This window comes from Schistocerca piceifrons, chromosome 7 (genome assembly GCF_021461385.2).
Source record: "Schistocerca piceifrons isolate TAMUIC-IGC-003096 chromosome 7, iqSchPice1.1, whole genome shotgun sequence".
Lineage (NCBI taxonomy): Eukaryota > Metazoa > Arthropoda > Insecta > Orthoptera > Acrididae > Schistocerca > Schistocerca piceifrons.
Window position 1 is genome coordinate 45,339,523 of NC_060144.1, and position 26,478 is coordinate 45,366,000.

A 26,478-nucleotide genomic window follows, 5' to 3' on the forward strand; every position below is an offset into this window, starting at 1 on the left:
CAAAATTTAAGCAAGAATGCAAATTCAAACCACCTCCACAAACTTACGGAAAATGAATGACAAATCTCATGTTTTAAAGCTTATAACCCAAGATATGCAATGAGTTAGCGATATGCACCTAAACAGATGGCGGTAGTACCGCATGAGGAAGATATGAAAGGGCAGTGTACTGACGGAGCTGTGAGTTTGTACTCAGGTGAGTCACGTTGAAAGTTTTCCGACGTGATTGCGGGCGCGCGACGGCAATTAATAGACTTCGAACGCTGAATGATAGTTGGAGCTAGACGCACGGGACATTCCGTTTCGGAAATCGTTAGTGAATTCAATATTTCGAGACCCACAGTGTCAAGAGTGTGCCGAGAATACAAAATCTCAGGCATTACCTTTCACCATGGACAACGCAGTGGCCGACGGCCTTCATTTAACAACCGAGAGCAGCGGCGTTTGCATAGAGTCGTCAGTGCCAACAGACAAGCAACAATGCGCTAAATAACAGCAGAAGTCAATGTGGAACGTACGACGAACGTATCCGGTAGGACAGTGCGGCGCTATTTGACGTTAATAGGCTACGGTAGCAGCGGACCGACGCGAGGACCTTTGCTAACAGCACGACACCCGCCTGCAGCGCCTGTCCTCGGCTCCTGACCATATCCGTTGGCCGCCCGACGTTTGGAGAACTGTGGGTCGGTGAGATGAGCCCCGATTTCACTTAGTAAGAGCTGATGGTAGGATTCGAGTGTGACACAGACCCCACGAAGCCATGGACCCAAGTTGTCTACAAGGCACTGTGCAAGCTGGTGGTGGCTTGATAACGCTGTGAGTTGTTTTTACATGGAACGGACTGGTTCTTTGCTCAAACTGAACGGATCATTCACTGGAAATGTTTGTGTTCGGTTACTTGGAGACCATTTGCAACGATTCATGGACTTAATGTTCCTCAGCACGATGGAATTTGTATTGATGACAATGCGCCGTGTCACAGTTGTTAGCGATCTGTTTGAAGAACATACCGGACAATTTGGGTGAATTATTGGGCCACCTAGATCGGCCGACATGAATCATCTACCATGACTTTTGTCACCTTAGTGTACTATGCAGTGTACTATTTATACGACGTATTATCACGGAAGATTGTGTGATAGGCCGATACTTCACATCACTGGAATGAGTTGCAGCTTATAGTAACACTTAGAAGCCGTGACAATGTACTTGCCAAGGAATGTGGACAAGAAAATAGGTCTGCGGAACCCATGGACAAAACACAAAATTGTACATTTTACCAAACCATTTATTATTTGCTTAGATAAGTATAAAAAAATTACAGTCTTTACCAATGAGTTTCTGTTGCGTATTGTTCTGTCGATTACAAAACGCCTGTTATTAATTGTTACCACTTTGGAAGATATACGAGTAACACAAACCGATAGCACACAATATGAGCAGAAGTTAGAAGTGTCCTACAGTTTCTGACGTAGTGGGAAGTTTATTAACTGTAACATTAGTAGGAATATCGTCTTAGAGTTTAAGGGGCCACCGTAAGTCAGTGCACCTCAATGCTCATATACTATAAATTGGTTCAGAACTAAAAACGTGTTACGTCCATTGCGCAGTTTTCTATTTTTCTCGCTATAACATGTTCTGGTGCCAGACCAAGGCAATGAATCAGTCTTAGAGCTCAGAATCATCAGGTACACGCGTTATTCGCGTTGAACAATCTCATTGTCTCTTGACCTTCTCTTTTTTGCCTTTGACCATGACCACTAAACATTTTGCTACAAAGTATATGACCGTCACAGCTGCAATCAGTGCAGCAAGTACGAAGGCGATGACGTCCAAAAGCAGAAGTTGCCACCAGTGGAGGTCCAGGGCCGCACTGCGCAGGTGCGGCGCTCCCTTGTGGCGGATGACGTACTCCAGCCACCACACAGCTGTGTCCAGGGAAGTCGACCTGTGTTCTTTGAACAGTTTAGAGTACTCCTCCATATTTTTCTTGTAGCTGAAAAATAATTAAGTCAATTTGTAAAGACACTGAAACTTTTTGATCATAGTCAGTCTCTCTCTCTCTCTCTCTCTCTCTCTCTCTCTCTGTGTGTGTGTGTGTGTGTGTGTGTGTGTGTGTGTGTGTGTGTGTGTGTGTGCGCGCGCTTGCTTTTTATATACTTTCATACAAATGCCTCCGCTTTCTACTGACCAGCTAATTAAAATGTTACGAGTTTGTTGTTTGTAACAATTTTCAAACAGTCAACCTGTGAACCTGTATAGTTTCTTCCGTTTGCCAATAGTTTCATACACTTTATATGCGAATATTCGTGTTACCCTAGCATGTAATATTCGTGTTATAAAAAAAGTATGTCCATAAAATAAAGCGATGGAGGCAAGAAATTTTCTTGTTGTGCAGTAAGCCAAAATCTTCCCTTATGAAAGGAAGGATGCAGGAACGTGGGTAATTCCCCTGCTAGTACGATGTAATTTTCAGCTGTACGTGTGAAGCATAAACATGATAACATACAAAGGTGTAAATAGCGATACATACCAATTTTTGGGAATAGCTTATCTGTGCTAGGAAGTAAATTGCGGGAGGAACAGTTTTATCAACTGGGTCTAGCCGAAAAGCTTGGAGCTTCGGAATTTGAAACAGCAAATCAGAGCCTACGCTAGTAACAGGTTTCAATTTCTAATACAAGATACGAAAAATAATGACAGCGAAATAAATGTTTTACGAGCTTAAATGGGCTCTCAGAATACAACAATGGAAAATATTAAAGTGACAAGACTAGACCTAGGACTAAATGATTTAGTCGTACATGCGAAATTACGAAAGCAAGGAATGCAGCCGCTACGGAAGAGAAAACAGGTAACCAGTTCTCCACACTTATGTGACGGCGTTTCTGATCAATAAGATCGATGCTGTGCACGGAGAATATGATAAGAATCACAGCTCTCACGCTTCGCAGACGACATGAAAGCTCTAGAAGAAACGAACAAGAAATTATTGCCAGTTACAGACAGAAGCTAGCAGAGAGGATTCAATGGGGGAGAAGACACAACAAAAACTATTCCCCCCAACGCACTTAAAAGTGGTTAGAAGAGGATGGATGTAGTTAAGAATACGATACTATTAACGACTTTGAATTTACTGCAGAGATTATTTGGAAAGCCACGATTCAACAGACGTATTGGATACGCGATAGTGAAAACTGGTAATGCAGCCTGTAACACCATAGCTCTGATGCTGTACTGATTTATTTTGCTTTTGTTTCATTTAATGTTACATTGCTGTGCTTCTGTAAATGTGTTTGATTGAATAGATAACACAAAAATTGTATACTCCTTTCTTTGTACAAACTTTGACGTCATGTTTTGGTTCAATGCAAAGTAGTGTATCTGCAATTTATATTCTTTATCCCATTTGGAGGGAAAAAAACTTACTGTATATGATTGTAATTTTGTGTGAATAATTTTTGGTAGAAACGTCAGTATGCACAAATGCTCTATTTTATTTAATGTATTTGGTTGCTGTTATGTAAACTGCTGATCCTCACTTAGGGTTCCTAGTTAGTTTGTATGTAAAAGGTATAGTGGTTCCCCTCAGGAACGGAACTGTGTAGCGCGCGCAAATTGTGGTTGGCCTAGGTGGAAAAGGTGGAACTGATAGTCAGTCGGGGACGAGCCACCAGTCGGGGACGAGCTACGAGTCCGTGCACCGCCATGTAAAAGATGCATATTGTACTGATCCCGAGAGAGGCTTTTCCTGCTTCTTTCCAAGGCCTCGGGTGGATGGATAAATAACTGCAACTATTCTGGATTTTGTATCTATCATCGCCACCAAGAAATGACAGAGTCCAGCAATTCGGTCTACAATTCCACCTACCAACATGCAGTTACCACCACATTGCGCAATCATTGCGACGTAATACTATAATGGTGTACAGTGAAGGATCAGCTTAATGGACGTGCTAATGTGCTGAAATATAAGGTAATTTATATCTGAATTTATGTACCTACCTTGATTTTTCTCCTCATCATAACACCTCTCAGGTTCCTCTCCGTTTGAACTAAAGTGATTACCGAGTGTCCTTACTGAAAGTACATTAAAACCCAGTTTTCTAATTAATGCCTCTTGAACATAGTAAAGAGAAAGTTAAAGTTAATGTGGCAAGAGAGTGAGTTAAAGTTAATGATGCTTGCTGAAATAATTTTCATTAATGTGTTGTTGCCAACTTCAAATTAAAATTTCTCAAGACTGAGGCTTATAAAGTTTTGCTTAGTAAATGATCACATTACTACCTGTTGTTAATCGCAGAAAGTGAGTCAGTATCTTACATAAATGTTAATTTTATGTCTCACGGTAGTAAAAGTGGAAAATTGCATAGTAGGAAATTATATGTTCATGTTTGCTAAGTGTTTGTCTCTCTTGTGTATTAGAAGTGCATACTAATAGTATAAAAGGATCCACAGTTTGTCTATTGTGAAAGACCACTAACTATAAAAACCATATTTTCTTTAAGCCCTGAAAGTAATAGTGTGTTTCGGTATCCCTTATAATTTTGCAAATAGTTTCTGCTGCTCTAACTGTTAGTTTCAATCTTACCGTAAACATATGTATGTGTCAGAGTTAATTGCACTCGCGTGTGGCCAAGTATAGGTTGTGTTTATCTATTAGTTTCTAATAACTATTTTCTTGAACGAGAATGTTAATCATTCTCTTGTCTAGTTAGGCTGGCGACCGTTTTCTTTATCAGTTAAACAGTGCAGATAGGCAAAATTTTCTTTGTTACTGTTCGAATATCTACGTAATTCTGACTTTCACTTCCGATAAGCCACCTCCGTTAGGTACAATACGGTCAACATAACAAAATTCCTCTCAGAGGGTAACACTGTTCTGATGCGTTATACCATAATTACTATAACAAAATAATTCTGTTTTGCAAACTGCCTCCAGCTTCGAGGTTATGGTATAGCAGTAGCAGACGGGAGTGTTATAAGCCCTAGTCTTATATGTGAGGAGATGCCATGCTACTCACTGTAGTACCTTGTATAACGGCTATAGCCCACTCACAGTGACTCAGTTTTTACTACTTTTACAGATCCATCCAAAGCGTACAGCTCTCCTCGCGAACTGAGCCTGTAAGGTATCTTTAAGGAATGTGGGATACTAAATAAGCTGTCTGGCTTGACGTAAGCACAAATAACAGTGACGAGCGATGAAGAATTATTACACATAGGATCAAATATTTAAGCCGGCCTTGGTGGCCGAGCGGTTCTAGCCGCTTCAGTCTGGAACCGCGCTACCGCTACGGTCGCAGGTTCTAATCCTGCCTCCGGCATGGATGTATGTGATGTCCTTAGGTTAGTTAGGTTTAAGTAGCTCTAAGTCTAGGGGACTGATGACCTCAGATGTTAAGTCCCGTAGTGCTCCGAATCATTTGAACCAAATATTTTAATGTGCGACAAATAGCCAAGGTCGAGCCTATATGACTTCTCCATGTTAGACGGTGTGACAATCTATGTTAATTTTACCACCAGACACATCAGCTCTGTGTTTAACTATTTAGTACCGCAGAGTGTAGGAGATTTGCTTTTGTTTGTCAAAGTTTTCGCGAAGTTTAGATAAATTTGCTGCTCTGATTTAATGTCTTAATAAAACATTCCACCCATATTATTTCATAGTTAATGACAACTGCTTCACATCAGAAACCAACCTATTTCTTCAGTAAACTCATATTTGTGTATCCATAAACAGGACTAAGGAAATAGGAAAGTAATAATGGCAGTGACATATGTTTGCTTAAACCAATTTTGCGAGTCGCGCGCACAGATATGTGCCTCCAATTCGCGACATCAGGCAATAAGTTGCAACCAAGTAAGAATACGCGGCTTAGGCACGAAAATACGGCTTGAGCGAGTTTCAATTAATAACCACAGAGAGAGCAAGAGCAATTTTTCCGGAAATCTGCCTTCACATCCTTTCTAAGTACTTTTTCACGTTTTGAGCGCTGCTGTATTGTCTCCAAGCTTTTAATGAAAGTTGCACGATTTGCCGCCTCTGGCATTCTGTCCAAGTATGGATTCTAAGCAGACAGAGCCGCTCCCAGAAGCTCAAAATATTGCCCATGGCTGGTTACGCTTCTGGAAAGAACCTGACGTAGATATATCAAATCAGGATCAGACCGTATTTGTAAGGTGAACATGGAAATGTCTTAAATTTGAGACTCCTTAAGACAACTGTACCGTTATATTTTGACCGTTCCGTGAGTAGCTACACTGTTAGAGTGAGAAAGGTCTCTCGCTTTTTCTTTCAATCTAAGATCGTAAAATCGACCGAAAATCGCAAACTCTGCATGTCATAGCAAGAAATATTGATTCGCACTCTAAGCCACTCTGAAATCTTAAGAAGTCATCAACACGTGATATAACATGGGATTATTTTATTAACTGCATATATTCATGTTTCAAGAATTGCTGCCACTGAATGTGGTATACAGGGTGAATCACCTAAAACTTGTACCGCACGTATGTACTTACAAAGTGTACTTTTTGTGCGAACAGACACTTTCTTTAAATGGAACTACACCTATTGACATTAACAAACTAAAAGTAGGATAAATTAAAGTATCAGTGGTGTTTTTTTCAGGATTCTAGTGCATGTCGTTTACGAAATATCGTATTCTGCAAAGTTCCCACACCGACACTTGTACAATACCTGTGGTAGCATACGAGGTGCGACAGTAAAACAATGAGACTGATGTGAAAAAAAATGTTCCTTATCGTTTTAGTCAAGTTTAGTGTTGTCTCCTTCAAAGTAGCTCCCTTCTGATTGCACGCACTTTTTCCAGCGTTTCTGCCATTGATGGTAACATTTCTGTAACTCATCTTCTGTAATATCCTCCAAGATCCTCGTCACGGCTTTTTGGACATCTTGTGTTGTTTGAAAATGGTGTCCCATGACAGCCGTTTTGACTCTTGGAAATAGAAACAAGTCGCACGGAGCGATATCTGGTGAATAAGGTGGCTGTGGTAGTATTGAAATTTGTTTTGAGGTTAAAAATTGCTGTACTGACAGAGCAGTATGGGATGGCGCATTATCGTGATGCAGAATCCAATTATCAGCAATGTTGGCACAGACATGAAGAACTCTTTTATGAAGTCTTTCTATAGTTTCTTTGTAGTTATATTGGTCAACTGTTTGTCCAGGAGGCACCCACTCTTTATGAACAATTCCCTCGGAATCAAAAAAAAAACCACACAAGCATGCATTTCACTTTTGACTTTGACATGCGAGCTTTTTTTGGTCTCGGTGATCCCTTTGAGCACCATTGCGAACTCCGGCGTTTTGTCTCTGGATCGTACTGAAAAAACCAACTTTCGTCACCAGTGATAACACCCAATGTAAAGCAAAAATAAATGGCATACCATTGCGCAATATTATGCGGTTCCATTTCCGTGACGAGAGATACAAATGCGTGTTAACTTACTACAGCACAATTCACGACTGAGTAGTTGCATCAATGTGCCGCTTGCACTAGAAGCAGCTTACAGATAGAGGTCAAAATATTGTGCCTACGCAAGCCTACAGGATTGCCAAATCTTGCAAAGAAAATCAGTCTCATTACTTTATTTTCGCTCCTCGTATACTGAAGAACAGAAGTGCATACACTAGTTATATGGATTCAGACCAATAACGAGACAACTGACCATCACGGTTTGTGTTCAAAATAACCACTGGCAGCGGCAATACACGCTTCCAATCTGGAATGGAACGACTGCTGCACACGTGCTAGCATTTCAGCGAGGATGCCCGAGCAGGCTGCAGTAATAGTCGTTGCCCATCATTGAGTGTAGTCTGTATGTCCTTGTAGACAGCGTCTTTCAGCTTTCCCCACAGAAGAGTCAAATGTGGGGGCGTGCTGGTCAAGGTACAGGTCCTTTGCGTCCAATCCAGCGATTTGGAGACAATTCGTGAAGACACGCTGTAGTACTTCGTGACAGCCATCATGTTGGTACAACAGGCTCCTATTAGTCTGCAGAGGAACGTCTTCTAGCATCCCTGGAAAATTGTCTATTAGGTGGCTGCGATTCTTGCACACATTCTGTGTTCCGTCTATGAAAAACGGGCCTGTGAGCTGATGGTTCACTATCCCACACCACACTTTTACACTCCATGGATGCTGACTTTCCACCTGACGAAGCCAAGGGCATTGTCAACAGACCAATGGTGCATGTGTCGGTGGTTTACCTGGCCATGATTGGTAAATGTGGCCTCGTCACTAAACACGGTACATGATACATCTGGCGTATCCTGTCTTAATGTCCATGTACAGAACTTAACACTATTCTCGTAATCATTTACATGCAGCTCTTGATGGAGAGCGATGCGAGAGCGATGGAACCTGTGTCGATGGAGAATGTGTAAGGCATGTGCCTGACTCATGCCACTTCCTCGTACGATAGTGCGTGAGGTAACGTGCGGATCAACCTCAACTGCAGCAAGCACATTAATTTCGTCCCCATCTGTCGTCACTTGTTTCCTTCTGTTAACGTTGTGTGGGTGTTACACTACCACTTTTACGTAACTGGTTGAAAAGATTGATAAGTAACTGCCGAGATGGTTGACGTCTATCGGGATATCCTGTCGCATACACTGTACAAGAATGAATTGCAATCTTGCTGGCCTATCCATACACCATGAGCATGTCGGCTTTTTCTATAATGATGAATCCCAGCGTCCTCTTACGACCTAATGCTTGGACTGTCATATACTAACAGACAAGCAAGTCGCGATGCACTCAAGAACACGAAGCACACAGTAAGCAAACATAAAAAATTGTACCTAGGAACTAGGCAAGTTGAACTGCATAAACAAGTGTCGCTATGAGAACTTTTCAATAAAAGAAATCACGTAAACGACTCGCACTAGAATCATGCAACAAACACCACTGACATTCTAATTTATCCTACTTTTAGTTTGTTAGTGTCAATATATATTGTTCCTTTTTAAAAAGTGTATACGAGCACAAAAAATACACTTGCTAAGTATTATTACACTATGTTCACTAACTAACAATTCGAGCCACTGACTACCAATTCATGTTGTGAAAACTGCAGGTCAACGTCACTTTCCATTTAGTGTTTGCAATGCAAGTTTTAGGTGATTCACCAAAATTATGCGATTTGTTTTCGTACCAATATTTTCCGACTCTGTATCTGTACCTCATAACGCATTCCCATTCCTTCCTAGATTTATGGTACATTGTGTATTCTTTATTTATCACTGTGAAGTCGTGTAGTTTAGCTGTCACACTTTCTTCGAATGACCTATAATAACTGAATGCCACCTGTAAGCGAGAACTGAATCAAACAGCTTAGCAAGAATTGAAGGAAAATACGTCTACATTTATACTGCACAAGTGGCGGAGAGTGGTTCACGTACCAGTGTTACTTGCCCCTGTTCCTTGTCCCAATCGCGCATGGTTCGCGGGAAGTTCGATTGCTGGTAAGCATCCGCGTGAGCTCCAATCTCTCTATGGTCTTTTCTCGAGATACGCGTATGAGAAAGATATATTTGTCGACTCTTATAATAACGTCCGCTATCAGAAATTAAATGTGTAACCACATCGTGACGCAGGACGCCTCTTTTGCACCGCCTGCCACTTGAGGTGACTGAGCAGCTGTGACGCTTTCGCGCTTGCTAAACGAACCTGTGACGAAACACTCCGTCCTTTAATGGATATTCTCCATTTCCTCTATCAGTCCTATTGGTACGGATTCCAGAATGACGACCACTATTCAAGTATTGTTCGAAAGAGTTACTAAGCTACACGTTTTGTGAGTGCACTACACTTGTTGACGATTTTTCCTATGAATCTTGGTCTGGTGTTTACCTTACCTCCGGTTAGTTTCACCTGGTCGTTCCATTTAATGTTGTACGAATACCCCTACATACACTGAGGTGACAAAAGTCATGGGATAGCGATACGCACATGTACAGCTGGCGGTAGTATCGCGTACACAAGGTATAAAAGGGCAGTGCATTGGCGGTGCTGTCATTTGTAGTCAAATCATTCATCTAAAAGGGTTTCCCACTGATTATGGCCTCTCAATGGGAATTAACAGACTTTGAACGCGGAATGGTAAAGCTAGACACATATCACATTGCATTTCGGAAATTGTTAGTGAATAAAATATTTCGAGTTCCACAGTGTCAAGAGTGTGCCGAGAATACCAAGCTGCAGACGTTACATCTCACCATGGACAACTCAGTGGCCCCCCGGCCTTCACTTAACGACCGACAGCAGCGGTGATTGCGTGGAGTTGTCAGTGCTAGCAGATAAGCAACACTACGTGAAATAACCGCAGAAATCAATGTGGAACGTACGACGGATGTATCCGTTAGGACAGTGCGCCGAAATTTGCCGTTGATGCTCTATGGTGGCAGACGACCGATGTGAGTACCTTTGCTAACAGCGCGACATCGCCTGCAGCACCTCTCCTGGGCTCGCGACCATGTCGATTGGACTCTAGACGATTGAAAAACCGTGGCCTGGTCAGCCGGCACGGTAGCTCAGCGTGTTCGGTCAGAGAGCCGGTTGGCCTCTGTAATAAAAAACTGAGTGGAAGGATCAACCACTGACCTTTAACAGGATGTCGTGCGACGTCCGCAACGACCAAACCCAACGACCAATACAAAAAAAAAAAAAAAAAAAAAAAAAAAAAAAAAAAAAAAAAAAAAGGGGGGGGTAGCGTCTTTGATTCATAATCAAAAACGTCTTCGGTCCCGGGTTCGATCCCCGCCACTCCCTAAATTTTGATAAACAATCAGCATTGGCGGCCGAAGACTTCCGGCATAAGAAGCCAGCCTCATTCTGCCAACGGCCTTATCAAACAGGGCGGAGGAGCGGATAGAGGTTCAGGGTGGGAAATTGCCCCTAAAGGCGGAAGAATCAGCAATGATCAACGACATGAGGATGCAGAAGGCAATGGAAACCACTGCATTAAAGACACGTAACGTGTATCCACAGGACGTGTGGCCTGTAATTGAAGAAGTATCATGATGATCTTTCCATTGGCAAAAGATTCCGGAATAGTCCCCCATTCGGATCTCCGGGACTGCCAAGGGGGAGGTTACCATGAGAAAAAGATTGAATAATCTACGAAAGGATAACGTTCTACGAGTCGGGGCGTGGAATGTCAGAAGCTTGAACGTGGTAGGGAAACTAGAAAATCTGAAAAGGGAAATGCAAAGGCTCAATCTAGATATAGTAGGGGTCAGTGAAGTGAAGTGGAAGGAAGACAAGGATTTCTGGTCAGATGAGTATCGGGTAATATCAACAGCAGCAGAAAATGGTATAACAGGTGTAGGATTCGTTATGAATAGGGAGGTAGGGCAGAGGGTGTGTTACTGTGAACAGTTCAGTGGCCGGGTTGTTCTAATCAGAATCGACAGCAGACCAACACCGCCAACGATAGTTCAGGTACAGATGCCGACGTCGCAAGCTGAAGATGAACAGATAGAGAAAGTTTATGAGGATATTGAAAGGGTAATGCAGTATGTAAAGGGGGCGAAAATCTAATAGTCATGGGCGACTGGAATGCAGTTTTAGGGGAAAGAGTAGAAGAAAAGGTTACAGGAGAATATGGGCTTGGGACAAGGAATGAAAGAGGAGAAAGACTAATTGAGTTCTGTAACAAGTTTCAGCTAGTAATAGCGATTACCCTGTTCAAGAACCACAAGAGGAGCAGGTATACATGGAAAAGGCCGGGAGATACGAGAAGATTTCAATTAGATTACATCATGGTCAGACAGAGATTCCGAAATCAGATGCTGGATTGTAAGGCGTATCCAGGAGCAGATATAGACTCAGATCACAATATAGTAGTGATGAAGAGTAGGCTGAAGTTCAAGACATTAGTCAGGAAGAATCAATACGCAAAGAAGTGGGATACGGAAGTACTAAGGAATGACGAGATACTTTTGAAGTTCTCTAACGCTATGTATACAGCAATAAGGAATAGCGCAGTAGGCAGTACAGTTGAAGAGGAATGGACATCTCTAAAAAGGGCCATCACAGAAGTAGGGAAGGAAAACATAGGTACAAAGAAGGTAGCTGCGAAAAAACCATAGGTAACAGAAGAAATACTTCAGTTGATTGATGAAAGGAGGAAGTACAAACATGTTCCGGGAAAATCAGGAATACAGAAATACAAGTCGCTGAGGAATGAAATAAATAGGAAGTGCAGGGAAGCTAAGGCGAAATGGCTGCAGGAAAAATGTGAAGACATCGAAAAAGATATGATTGTCGGAAGGACAGACTCAGCATACAGGAAAGTCAAAACAACCTTTGGTGACATTAAAAAAAGAAACGGTGGTAACATTAAGAGTGCAACGGGAATTCCACTGTTAAATGCAGAGAAGAGAGCAGATAGGTGGAAAGAATACATTGAAAGCCTCTATGAGGGTGAAGATTTGTCTGATGTGATAGAAGAAGAAACTGGAGTCGAATTAGAAGAGATAGGGGATCCAGTATTAGAATCGGAATTTAAAAGAGCTTTGGAGGACTTACTGTCAAATAAGGCAGAAGGGATAGATAACACTCCATCAGAACTTCTAAAATCATTGGGGGAAGTGGCAACAAAACGACTATTCACGTTGGCGTGTAGAATATATGAGTCTGGCGAGATACCATCTGACTTTCGGAAAAGCATCATCCACACAATTCCGAAGGCGGCAAGAGCTGACAAGTGCGAGAATTATCGCACAATCAGCTTAACGGCTCATGCAACGAAGCTGCTTACAAGAATAATATACAGAAGAATGGAAAAGAAAATGGAGAATGCGCTAGGTGACGATCAGTATGGCTTTAGGAAAAGTGAAGGGACGAGGGAGGCAAATCTGACGTTACGGCTAATAATGGAAGCAAGGCTAAAGAAAAATCAAGACACGTTCATAGGATTTGTCGACCTGGAAAAAGCGTTCGACAATATAAAATGGTGCAAGCTGTTCGAGGTTCTGAAAAAAGTAGGGGTAAGCTATAGGGAGAGACGGGTCATATACAATATGTACAACAACCAAGAAGGAATAATAAGAGTGGACGATCAAGAACGAAGTGCTCGTATTAAGAAGGGTGTAAGATAAGGCTGTAGCCTTTCGCCCCTACTCTTCAGTCTGTACATAGAGGAAGCAATGGTGGAAATAAAAGAAAGGTTCAGGAGTGGAATTAAAATACAAGGTGAAAGGATATCAATGATACGATTCGCTGATGACATTGCTATCCTGAGTGAAAGTGAAGAAGAATTTAAAGATCTGCTGAACGGAATGAACAGTCTAATGAGTACACCGTATGGTTTGAGAGTAAATCGGAGAAAGACGAAGGTAATGAGAAGTAGTAGAAATGAGAACAGCGAGAAACTTAACATCAGGATTGATGGTCACGAAGTCAATGAAGTTAAGGAACTCTGCTACCTAGGCAGTAAAATAACCAATGACGGACGGAGCAAGGAGGACATCAAAAGCAGACTCGCTATGGCAAAAAAGGCATTTCTGGCCAAGAGAAGTCTACTAATATCAAATACCGGCCTTAATTTGAGGAAGAAATTTCTGAGGATATACGTCTGGAGTACAGCATTGTATGGTGGTGAAACATGGACTGTGGGAAAACCGGAACAGAAGAGAATCGAAGCATTTGAGATGTGGTGCTATACACGAATGTTGAAAATTAGGTGGACTGATAAGGTAAGGAATGAGGAGGTTCTACGCAGAATCGGAGAGGAAATGAATATGTGGAAAACACTGATAAGGAGAAGTGACAGGATGATAGGACATCTGCTAAGACATGAGGGAATGACTTCCATGGTACTAGAGGGAGCTGTAGAGGGCAAAAACTGTAGAGGAAGACAGAGATTGGAACACGTCAAGCAAATAATTGAGGACGTAGGTTGCAAGTGCTACTCTGAGATGAAGAGGTTAGCACAGGAAAGGAATTCGTGGCGGGCCGGATCAAACCAGTCAGTAGACTGATGACAAAAAAAAAGAGCTGATGGTAGGGTTCGGGTGTGACGCAGACACCACGAAACAAAGTTATCAAATGGCGCTAAGCACTGTGCGACTTAGCATCTGAGGTCATCAGTCCCCTAGTCTTAGAACTATTTAAACGTAACTGAAGCGCCTAGAACCGCTCGGTCACAGTGGCCGGCCTCGAGTTATCAGCAACGCACTGTGCAAGCTGGCGGTGGCTCCATAATGGTATGGGTAGTGTTCACATGGAACGGACTGCGTTCTCTGGTGTAAATGAACCGCTCATTGACTGGAAATGTTTACGTTCGGTTACTTGGAGTCCATTTGCAGCCATTCATACAGTTCATGTTCCCAAAGAACAAAGGAGTTTTTTATGGATGCCATTGCGCCGTGTCACAAGGCCACAATTGTTCGCGATTGGTTTGAAGAACATTCTGGACAGTTCGAGCGAATGATCAGGCCATCCACATTGCCCAGCATGAATCCCATGAAACGTATATGGGACATTATCGTAAGGCCAGTTCGTGCACAAAATCCTGCAGCATAGCTCAACATTTTTCAGGCGACTTTCAACGACTTCTTGAGTCCATGTCACGTCGAGTTGCTGCATTACGCCGGGCAAAAGGAAGTCCGACACGATATTAGGAGGTGTCCCGTGTCCTTAGTCACCTCAGCGTATTTTACGGATGTGACTACTTCCGGGGAATGTACTGCAATCCCGTCTATGTTGAGGGTCAACAGCTGATCCCTACAGAAACACTTTCCGGAGGTATTCCTACATTTCGATACAGTTATCTAGTGTTGCGATTTCTCTGTATATGACAGTATCATCCGTCAAGAGACTCACGGAACATCCGCCATCGTCTACAAAGTATATATATATGTAATGAAATTTGTTGGTCATATAACCCTCTCTTGTGGTATGCCCGAAGTTACATCTATGTCTGAAGTTTTCTCTCCGTTTAGAAGAAAGTGCTGTATTCTGTTTGCTAGAAAAGGCTTCAATCCAGTCACACAGTTGATTTTATATACCGTAAGCTCGTAGTTTGCTCTTTAGGTGGCAGTGGGAAACAGCATCGAATGCCCTACGGAAGTCAAGGAACGCGGAATCTAGGTGGGCGCTGGTATTTATCTGTTTTCTGAGCCTCTTGGACGAACAGAGCGAACTGGATTTCACAACGAGTGTTGATTGCTACAGAGGATATTTTCGGTCTCCAGACATGCTATAAAGCGTGAGCATATAACACGTTGCAAAATTCTATGACATATCAACTTCAGAAATACAACTAAATGCCTCTGTTCGACGAGCCTTCTCGAGAACTGGAATGATTTTCACTTTCTTCTAATTCGTATGAACGCTTCAATCCTCCAGCGACGTACGATAGATTAATGCTCCACTGTTATTACTTGCTTTTCTATTCTGTGGCAACTTACTTCGATATGTGTCATTTTGACGTTCATGTGACGATGTATGGTTGGAATTACAGTGCGATCTTCCTCAGAGAGATAATTTTGGAAAAAGACTTTTAGTATTTCGGCGTTCTCATTCTCATCCTCCATTTTGATGTCTTTATGGTCTCGGAGTGTCTGGACAGAGGACTTCGATCCGTTTCCGGATTTACCTCAAGACCAGAACCTTGCACGATTTTCTGTCAAGTCGGTAGATAGGATTTTACTTTATAATTCGTTGAAAGCTTCACGAATGGCTTTCCTTACGCTAGTCTTGGCTACCTTCAGTTTTTGTTTGTCTGAAAGGTTTGAGCTACGTTTAAATTTGATTTCGTAGCAATTTTCCAACACGGCGGATCTTCCCCATCGCTCACAACTTTGCGTTGTTCATGCCTGCTAGTGTTAAAATGCTCTTGAACTTTGTCAGCTGATGCTCTACATTTTAGGCCCTGGAGCTGGTTGATTTACATTGACCGCTCAAGTAATCTGAAATCTTTTTTCGTCGCTGTTGCTAAGCTGAAATATCACCCTTTCTTTCTTGTTTACATTCAAATATACAGCCGTGTTCAGTAATGCTGTAACGGCCGTGTGATGACTTATTCCTGTTCTGCGCGGAGTCGAAAACCTCGGGGCTGTTGGTGAGCAGGAGATCTAATACGCTGCTTCACGAGTCGGTTCTCTGATTAGCTGCTCCTGGTAATTTTCGGGTAAGGGATTGAGAACGATTTCACACGGTTCCCTGTCCCTACTAACCCCCTCAATTATTTGAGTAATCTGGTCTATAGTTTTTTAAAACTAAATTTCGACTGAGCAGGCCTCTGAAGGCCCAACGGTACGGTTGATTCTCACCTGATGCTTTAACAAGACAAGGTGATTTACGTTAAATCATCTCTAAGTTTTCCCTGATATTTTTTGCTACCACTTATACGTAGTTAGAGGGCCTAAAAAGGCATCCAGAGAACAAAATTGATCCTCCTTTAACACCTATCTTCACCAAAATTATTTCTCACCGGAATGTGTTCTAACTTCACTATATATTATCGTATTTTTAACAGCTTAACACTCCACCACGGATGTTCAACTAATTTTTGAGATATAACTACAGTATATTCATACATCAATGATATTTATACATCAGTACTTCACCAACTTGGCTGATCTTACCGACAAAAACAAATGACCACCCAAATTACAACATGTCGAATGAAGGCACATAAAATGACCTCAAACGGGACTACTTTAGTCTCATAACCTTTTCTTTCGTCAGGGATACGGTACTAACATGTACTAAATGATTAATGTTCAGTAATGGATTGTTGCTTTTTCGAAAGCATTTCCGTCAAATCCTCAGATATGTAGTAATCAGTGCTCCAATATAAAATTTCTTGCTTCATAAAATTGTGTATGCTGTATAAAGTCAGAGTGCGCTGTTTTATGTGCATCTCACACACACCAGTCAATTTCATCTGGAAATTGTTTGCATGCACAGTTCCAAACCTTATTAAAAATCAAAGTCAGTTGAACATACCTTGAATCTTCGATAGTTTTGTGGATAGCATCGAGAACAGTCTCCTTTGTGACATCCTTCAAATAAATTCTAATACCAATTCCTGCTGAATTTATCTTCGCACAGTTGTGAGTCTGGTCAGAGAAGAACGGTATGGCTATCAGAGGTAGGGCTCTGTATGCCGCTTCGTTCAGACTCTGCAGGCCTCCTTGCATGATGAACAGTTTCACATTAGGGTGAGCTGCAACAAACAACAACAGTAACAATGGTAATAAAACTATACTGTAATATACTTAGGCTAAATGTCTTATTTCGACATAAATTTCCTTCTTAAATCGTAAAAAATGGTTTCAGGTGTGGTTTTTGCAATTTTAGAGAGCTACTTGCACAGTTCGTCTAAAATGTTTCAAGACTGATTTTATTCCTGGCGTACAAGCGACGTCATCGCAGTGGTATGGCGGCGGCTCGAACTGACAACTGTCGACAGTAGACGTGCATTCGACCGGCCAATGTTAAGTAGTGGACGTGCGACTGTAGTTTGGCAAAGTTGTTTTGTCACAAATCGCAGTGGATCAACATTTTTAAATCAAGTGTTCCAAGGCTTTCTCCAGAACGTTTTACGGAAGATAAAAGCCTGTGCGAAGCTCGTTCCGCACATCTCGACACCCGAACAAAACGAATAACACGTGGACGCCTTGCCGCGATTTGAATTGAATTTCAAAACTTGGGCAGTTCACTTCTGGAAAAGAGAAAGTCCCGAGTGATGGAACATGGTGTTATCAATACGAACGTACAACAAAATGACAAAATGCAGAAATTCACAAAAAGGGTCACTTTGACGACAAGCCGACATAGAAACCAATGTGATGTGTGAGTTGAACAAAATCCCAAAGGAAGGACTTTTATGATAGTTACACTTGGTTATATGGACGTTCTGCGCCTTGTACTCAAGTGGGGGTGGGAGGAGACTATGAAGTACACTTTAAGCATTAAAACGGCCATCTTAACTTTACTCTGTTTTATATTAATCGCCGGCCCCTGTGGCCGAGCAGTTCTAGGCGCTTCAGTCCGGACCCGCGCTGCTGTTATGGTCGCAGGTTCGAATCCTGCCTCGGGCATGGATGTGTGTGATATTCTCAGGTTAGTTAGATTTAAGTATAGTCTGTCGGTAAACTGCCTACCCTGCTACGTCACACGGCGCTTCTACAGGCTGTTCCACAACGTAGTACAGTCCCTGCCGCGGCGCGCGCATTAAATCTGTGACGACGCCGTGTGCAGACACGTCCCGTCTGCGTTTATTTTAGACAAATGCGTTAAGATTATAAGGAAAACAAAAGAGGATAGCTTCTTCGAAACAAAACATTATAGAGTAAATAATATTAACATAAGAACGGAAGTCAGGATTCTACTACAAACATAGAACCGAATGCCTATTCATATGAATGTATGGTCCTCTATTCGTAAGACGAACCAGATGTAGTGCAATCAGTCTGTAGAATTTAAGGCTTTTCTTACTTTGTGTTTCTACTAAAAAATAGAAGTTTTCTTTGAAGGGCTGCATTAAAACTTAACAATTCTTGCAACACGAAGAGTGTTTAAAAAGTAACCAGAAATTTATAATTACGTGTGTTGTATTAGTTCGATTCGCACTGCTTTTTTTGTCATTGTCTTCCTAAACATGTCTGAAAAGTATTTCCAGGTAAATCCCATTTCACGCAATGTCTTGTGTAAAACATCTTTCTGCAACGAAAATGTATTTTTTGTTTCACGCCAGTGAGTAATTTCCGTAATGTGGGCATTATTTTTTGGTTTATGTAAAAGTCCTCCATCGTTTGTCGAATGACCGATTTTGTGAAACTGTCTATAACGACGGGTTTCCTCCCTAAATTATTAGTTTTCCTTCGCGGCGATTCCAGTAAACCATGCGCCTTGTTTTCGCGTCCCCTCCTTATGCGTCCTATTTTGGCGAGGCTGACGTTTGCATAAACTGCAGCCCTTTGATTGGGACTGGTAATATTAGCCAACAGTTCTTTTTGTGTAGCCTCCTTAACACGAGCTGTAATAACGTTAGAGACGATCGAACGCTCGTTCTGCGCAAGTATCTTCTTCGTTATCTGCACATTTTCTTGTAATGCAGGGCGATTATCCATCACTTCCGGATACTGAAGTATATCAGTGAGTACACAGAGTCAACTGACTGAGATTGGCAACTAAGATCCCACGAACAGAATCGCCGAACTGCATCGCTAGATAGGTAACGGGCAACTGATTTTGGGTTGTCCTGTGGGCCAGTGGCAGGGTTCTTCCGGGAAAGGCCACTTCCCCCACCAAAAGCGCTGCTCGCTCTTGAGTTTATAGACAGACACTAGTTCTAAGGCTAGGGGACTGATGACCTCAGATGTCAAGTGCCATAGTGCTTAGAGCCATTTTTTTTATATTAATCCGATCTCGAAAAATTTTTGAATGATGCCTTGGGCCTTGATCATGGTGCAACATCAACAACTTACTTAGAGTAGAATTTTCCTCCCAGTTTAATATAATTAATGCTAAACATAAAAATAACAAAATGATGTGAATTTTCCCTCCATGGTCATTGAGATAAATGTCTATTATAATTATTGCACTACTGGCCATTAAAGTTGCCATTGGACAAATATATTATACTAGAACTGACATGCGATTACATTTTCGCGCAATTTGGGTGCATAGATTCTGAGAAATCAGTACCCAGAACAACCATCTCTGGCCGTAATAACGGCCTTGATACGCCTGGGCATTGAGTCAAACAGAGCTTGGATGCCGTGTACAGGTACAGTTGCCCATGCAGCTTCGGCACGACACCACAGTTCATCAAGAGTAGTGACTGGCGTATTGTGACGAGCCAGTTGCTGGGACACCATTGACCAGACGTTTTCAATTGGTGAGAGATCTGGAGAATGTGCTGGCTAGGGAAACAGTCGAACATTTTCTGTATTCAGAATGGCCCATACACGACCTGCAACATGCGGTCGTGCATTATCCTGCTGAAATGTAGGGTTTCGCAGGTATCGGATGAAGGATAGAGCCACGGGTCGTAACACATCTGAAATGTAACGTCCACTGTTCAAAGTGCCGTCAATGCGAACAAGAAGTGACCGAGACGTGTAACCAATGGCACCCCATACCATCACGCCGGGTGATACGCCAGTATGGCGATGACAAATACACGCATCCAATGTGCGTTCACCGCGATGTCGCCAAACACGGATGCGACCACCATGATGCTGTAAACAGAACCTGGATTCATCAGTAAAAATGACGTTTTGCCATTCGTGCACCCTCGTTCGTCGTTGAGTACACCATCGCAGGTGCTCCTGTCTGTATGCAGCGTCTAGGGTAACCGCAGCCATGGTCTCCGAGCTGATAGTCCATGCTGCTGCAAACTTCGTCGAATTGTTCGTTCAGATGGTTGTTGTCACGCAAACGTCCCCATCTGTTGACTCAGGGATCGAGACGTGGCTGCACTATTCGTTACAGCCATGCGGATAAGATGCCTGTCATCTCTGCTGCTAGTGATACGAGGCCGTTGGGATCCTGCACGGCGTTCCGTATTACTCTCCTGAACCTACCGATTCCATATTCTGCTAACAGTCATTGGATCTCGATCAACGCTAGCAGCAACGTCGCGATACGATAAACCGCAATCGCGATAGGCTACAATCCGACCTTTATCAAAGTCAGAAACGTGATAGTACGCATTTCTCCTCCTTACACGAGGCATCACAACAACGTTTCACCAGGCAACGCCGGTCAACTGCTGTTTGTGTATGAGAAATCAGTTGGAAACTTTCCTCACGTCAACACGTTGTAGGTGTAGCCACCGGCGCCAACCGTGTGTGAATGCTCTGAAAAGCTAATCATTTGCATATCACAGCATGTTCTTCCTGTCGGTTAAATTTCGCGTCCATAGCACGTCATCTTCGTGGTGTAGCAATTTTAATGGCCAGTAGTGTATTAACCATTTTAGTTTAATTTTATTTGTGCACACATAGCTGGAATAACATTGCTCTAGGAACGGAAACACTTTTAGATGAAACAAACAATGATGTAATGTAGAAAACTGAAATAACTGTCCCTTGCTCCTGTAACAACAGCTGACTATACCAATCATAGTACGCACCTTTTGGTGTGAAAACGAATGAAGTTAAGGAGTAAAGATCGAAGATATATGACTGGTTCAAGGTACGTGCCGACTCACACTACAGCCTCTCCCTCCCCCCCTCTCCCCCTCCCCCCCCCCCCCCCAACGTATTTTGATTGCCGTATTAGCACACGTACGCCTGTGTGTGGAAGAGAGTAGGGAGTGATCGCTGTATTGAGAGCCATCCGCAAAGAAATCAAATGCTACAAGCCCTTCAAGACGACGACGATCATAACCAAGTATATCGTGAATTTATTCTGGGCCTTGAGATGGAAGATAATTTCCTTTTACGTTTAGTGTTCACCGATAGGGGTACATTACATTTAAGTGGAGAAGTGAACCGCCACGATAAATTTAAGAATATGGGGAACACAGCAATTCATTGTTTCGCGTATTCTGTGCCGCTTGTCCCATGGAAGATTAACGCCCGGTTCTTTTTCACCGAAAAAATGGTTACAGGAATCATATATTGATATATTGAACATCCTGCTTTTCTTCAGAATTGCGGAAAAGTGCTGAAAATGCTAGTTTTTAACAGGACGGAACGCAAGCATACAGGCACGTATGTGATCAGCAACTCTAAACAATGGGCTGCCTCAGTGATGGATCGGCGGCCCTGGCATTGCAGCGTTGGACTCCAAGGTCGCCTGATCTTACAGTAGGGGATTTGTGTGTGCGTGTACGTGTTTGTAAGAGAATCCGCATATGTGTTTCCCCCTTTCCAACAACGATGGCTGAAGTGCGACGCCGTTACAGCTAATTCTAGAAACATTCGCAAAACTGCTCTATGAGTCTGACTGTCATCTGGATGTTAGTTGTGTCCTCAGGGCGACACATTGAACGATTGTGAAAGGCAAATGAAAAATTTGATCCTAAATGTAATTACAAAAAGTACCCTAAGTCTGCAAACGGGCATGTGAAAATATACCCCTGTAAAATCGGATGGCTCCTTCGAAAATAAAAACTTTTTAGCACCACGCGAGAGTTAAAATTCACCGAAAGTTTCTACTTTGACTCTTGTCAAGTCTTGTGATATCAAACGAATGAACAGCCTGTATTTGCCACGGATGCCCGGTACATCAGTCATTCTTACTGCCTGAGTAACGATACACGGTCTCCAGAATGAATTTTTCTCTATGCGGCGGAGAGTACACTGACACTAAACTTCCTGGTAGATTAAAACTGTGTGCCAGACTGGGACACGAACCCAGGACCTCTACCTTTCCTTGGCAAGTTCTCTACGTACTGTGTAATCCAAGCACTACTCACGACCCGTCCTAACTGCTTTACTTCCGCCAGTACCTCATCTCCTATCTTTCAAACTTCATAGAAGCTCTGCTGCGAACTTGCAGGACTACCACTCCTGGAAGGAAACATACTGCAGAGACATGGTTTTCGGTTTGCAGCGGGGTGTGCGCTAATAGAAAGTTCCTGGCTGTTTAAAAGAGTGTGCCAGACCATCAATGGTGAAAGTAAAGCTCCGACAACGGTTCGTGAGTCGTGCTTGGGTAATTCAGTTGGTAGAGCCCTTGCACGCAAAAGGCAGACGTCCCGGTTGGATATCCCTGTCCGGCATTCAGTTTTAATGTGCCAGGAAGTTTCCATACATTGGCCTGTTGACTAGCGATTTTCGTTAACTTTTTCGTATACGATATCAGTTTACAGACCTCTGCTGTTAAATAAGACAGTTCAGGCAATAACGCTCCGATTCTGTATTAATGTGGCGGGGAAGAAAACATACTGGCCTGCTTAACATGTGATGCCGATATCACTGAATTCTTGTTCCTGCTGTGTTAGCAGACGCACTCACATTTGTCGTGTAATTTTATCTGTATAGTTTTGTTCATACGACAGATGTAAACAGGCAGAATACGGCGCTGCAGTCGGAAAAGCTTACATAAGACAAGTGTCTGGCATAGTTGTTAGACCGGTTACTGCTGCTACAATGGCAAGTTATCAAGATTTCAGTGAGCCTGAACGTGGTGTTACAGTTGGCGCACGAGCGACGGGACACAGCATCTCCGAGGTAGCGACGAAATGGGAATTTTCCCGTACGACCATTTCACGAGGGTATCGTGAATATCAGGAATCCGGTAAAACATCAAATCTCCGACAACGCTGTGGCCAAAATAGATCCTGCAAGAACGTGACCGACGACGACTGAAGAGAATCGTTCAACGTGACAGAAGTGCAACCGTTCCGCAAATTGCTGCAGATTTCAGTGCTGGGCCAACAGCAAGTGTCAGCGTGCGAACCATGCAACGAAACATCATCGATATGGGCTTTCGGAGCCGAAGACCCATTCGTTACCCTTGAAGACCGTACGACACAAAGCTTTATGCCTGCCTGGGCCCGTCAACTCCGACATTGGACTATTGATGACTGGGAACATGTTGCCTGGTCGGACGAGTATTATCGTTTCAAACTGTATCGAGCGGGTGGACGTGTACGGGTATGGGGATAGCCTTATTAATCCATGGACCCTGCATGCCAGCAGGGGAATTTCAAGCTGGTGGAGGCTCTGTAATGGTGTCAGGCGTGTGCATTTGGAGTGACAGGGGATAGCTGACACATCTAGATAAGACTCTGACAGGTGAAACGTATGCAAGCAACCTGTCTCATCACCTGCATCCATTCATGTCCGTTGTGCGTTCCAACAGACTTGGGCAATTCGAGCAGGACAACACGACACTCCCTACGTCCAGAATTGCTACAGAGTGGCTCCACGAACACTCTTCTAAGTTTAAAAACTTCCGGCGGCCACCAAACTCCCCAGACATAAATATTATCGGGTATATCTGGGATGCCTTGCAACGTGCTGTTCAGAACAGAACTCTTACGGATTTATTGACAGCCCTGCAGGATTCATGGTGTCATTTCCCTCCAGCACTACTTCAGACATTGGTTGAGTCCATGCTACGTCGTGTTCCGTCACTTCTACTTTCTCGCGGGGGCCCATACGCCATTAGGTAGATGTATCAGTTTCTTTGGCTCTTCAGTGTATGTCTTTCGTTAAAATTGACAAACTGGAATCTTTTACTATCATATTTTAATTTTTATTTAGGTACAAAGCTGGTGAAGATTTGTGGACAGGCCGCACCTTCGTTAGTACTATATTCAACCTCATTCGAAAGCACAACATGGACCTGGAACATCGGCTGTTAAACAAGGTATATGAAGTAACCTACTATGAGAAAGCTTTCAGTACGATACCTGTTGTACACGGTTAATGCTAACGAAAAGCAAATACGAAGCACGAAATTCACAGTAGTGTTTGTCTTGTTTTTAAAATATTCTAACTAGTGTAGAGCAGTTATGTATTACCATTGTATTGTATGGAACTTGGGACCTAGAAACGACGGAGAGGCTTCGTCCCCGCCGTAGCCCTCAGTGGTACACAACCCCACAACAGGCTACAGCAGTCCACTCACCCCACCGCCGCCCCACACCGAACCCAGCGTTATTGTGCTGTTCGGCCCCCAGTGGAACATACAGTGTGATTTTCTCTACCGTGTGTAAACTCCTGGCATTGATCGATGAGAGGACACGGAACAAACAAAGGCTAGTGAACTTATGTCCGGAAATTGACTATTTTCATGCTAGATACTATCTATTCAATCATACTTTGATAAGAGACTGCGGTCTAATACGCGCTGTGGTATGCCGCCACAATTGCAGTATGCGTTGAAAATGGCTTCCATGTGCCTCAACGCATGCGTTTACGCGCCGTTGTGTGTACTGTCTCACACGTTCACATTGGCCAGGCTACACCCGTGCAGTGTCAAATGCAGCACGAGTACACTGCTCCAGTTTCTCCACATCTGGACTGGGCTCTGCATGCAGGCTCCATAACCAGGTACAGCACGGGTTGAGAGCCGGTGAACGAGCAGGCCATGCAACTGGACCCCGCCCCCCCCCCCCCTCCCCCGCCTCCCCCCCGTCCGACCAATCGACTAGGGGAGACACGATTGAGGTACGTCCGGACGTTAACGGTGGAGTGGTCTAGAGCATCATCATGTAGCAGTCACATAACCCTTCTAATCACAGATGGCACTTCTTCCAGCAGGGGAGGCAAAGTCACCCGCAAGGAACGCCGGTAGTTCCGGCCTGTTAGGCGACTTGGAAGGCAGACTGGTCCCAAAATAGGTCGCCAATTATCTCGGCCCACACATTGCGGCTGCAGCAATGCTGATGATTCGCTGTCACCATATCAGGGGGGTTCTGCATACCATCCCACAGATGACTGTTATGAAAGCTGGAGATACCACTCCGCGTAAAGGTGGTCTCATCTGTGAATAGGGTGGATGACACAAATCTCGGAATCGTGGTTGCCTGGTGAAGAAACCAGTGACAAAAAACTGCTGCATTTTCGTCTGCTTTACGCTGTACTGACGAGCCAACTGCTTGGTACTGACACGGCAGTCGCCTTCGACAGTGTTGATTACATTTTCCTCCAAGTTTGGTGTCCGAACGTTTAGGGCATGTCATCATGATTTCCTGTTTCCTGAAACGACCCTGTCTCAGACAAACGGCCAAACACTGTCGCAAACATTGAATGCTCTGGTTGTTGTGAGCGGGGATACACCTCCTGATACGTCCTTGCTGCCGGCCGCCCGTTGCCATTTGCCTTTCCGTAAGTAAACGCCATACCGGTAAGCTCTTGACTAGAATACGGAACCATTGTGTACAGCGCTTTATCACATCCACTACAAGCAAGGGAAGTGAATCGGACACAACATTACCAATTACTTTGGCAGGAGAGGGGGCCAGGGCATCACATACGCACCCTGTAGGAGGAAACCATCCATACTGTAACTGTTGTTGCATGGTATCATGCCACAGTCTCTGTAACAAAATATGATTGACTATGTAGGCTCTAGCATGGAAACCATGCATTTCCGGACATAAGGTCATTATACGTTTTTTGTTTCGTATCCTCTCATCGATCAAAGCCTAGAGTTTGTACACGGTGGAAAAAATCACTCCGCAGTGTGTCATATTGGGACTGGGTGTCATAACCTGGCAAGGTTTAACCTTAGTTCAGTTAACGAAGAAAAATTACCGTAAAAATTGATGTGGTCGCAAATTTTTGTACTGTGGTAGGTGACAGTGTCATGAAACATGTACTAAAATCCCAACCGGTGGGGTGTTAGCGTGGGGTGGTATGATGTATCATGCAGCGTAACTTGCTGTGACAGTGCGAGAGAGAGACAAAGATATTGTTTATTACTCTGTGGCGGACAGCGCTCACATAATTATTCTTAGGATATAGTTTTTGTTTGTTCTAGTTAAGAGTAATTTTTAGTAGAGGAGAGCCATTCTTGTGATGTA

General features: G+C 43.2%; 1 protein-coding gene across 2 annotated transcripts in view; it reads right to left on the bottom strand.

Moving 5' to 3' along the window:
• Positions 1-1,270: 1,270 nt before the first annotated feature.
• The window catches only part of LOC124804897 (UDP-glycosyltransferase UGT5-like), a 170,540-nt gene continuing 145,332 nt past the window's right edge, over positions 1,271-26,478 (bottom strand). For both annotated transcript variants that reach the window (XM_047265269.1, XM_047265270.1), the window contains exons 6-7: positions 16,989-17,208; positions 1,271-1,996 (exon numbers count right to left, since the gene is read on the bottom strand). In XM_047265269.1, the coding sequence (XP_047121225.1) occupies positions 1,717-1,996; positions 16,989-17,208 (500 nt within the window). In that variant the 3' untranslated portion in view covers positions 1,271-1,716. The remainder of the gene's footprint in view (positions 1,997-16,988; positions 17,209-26,478) is intronic.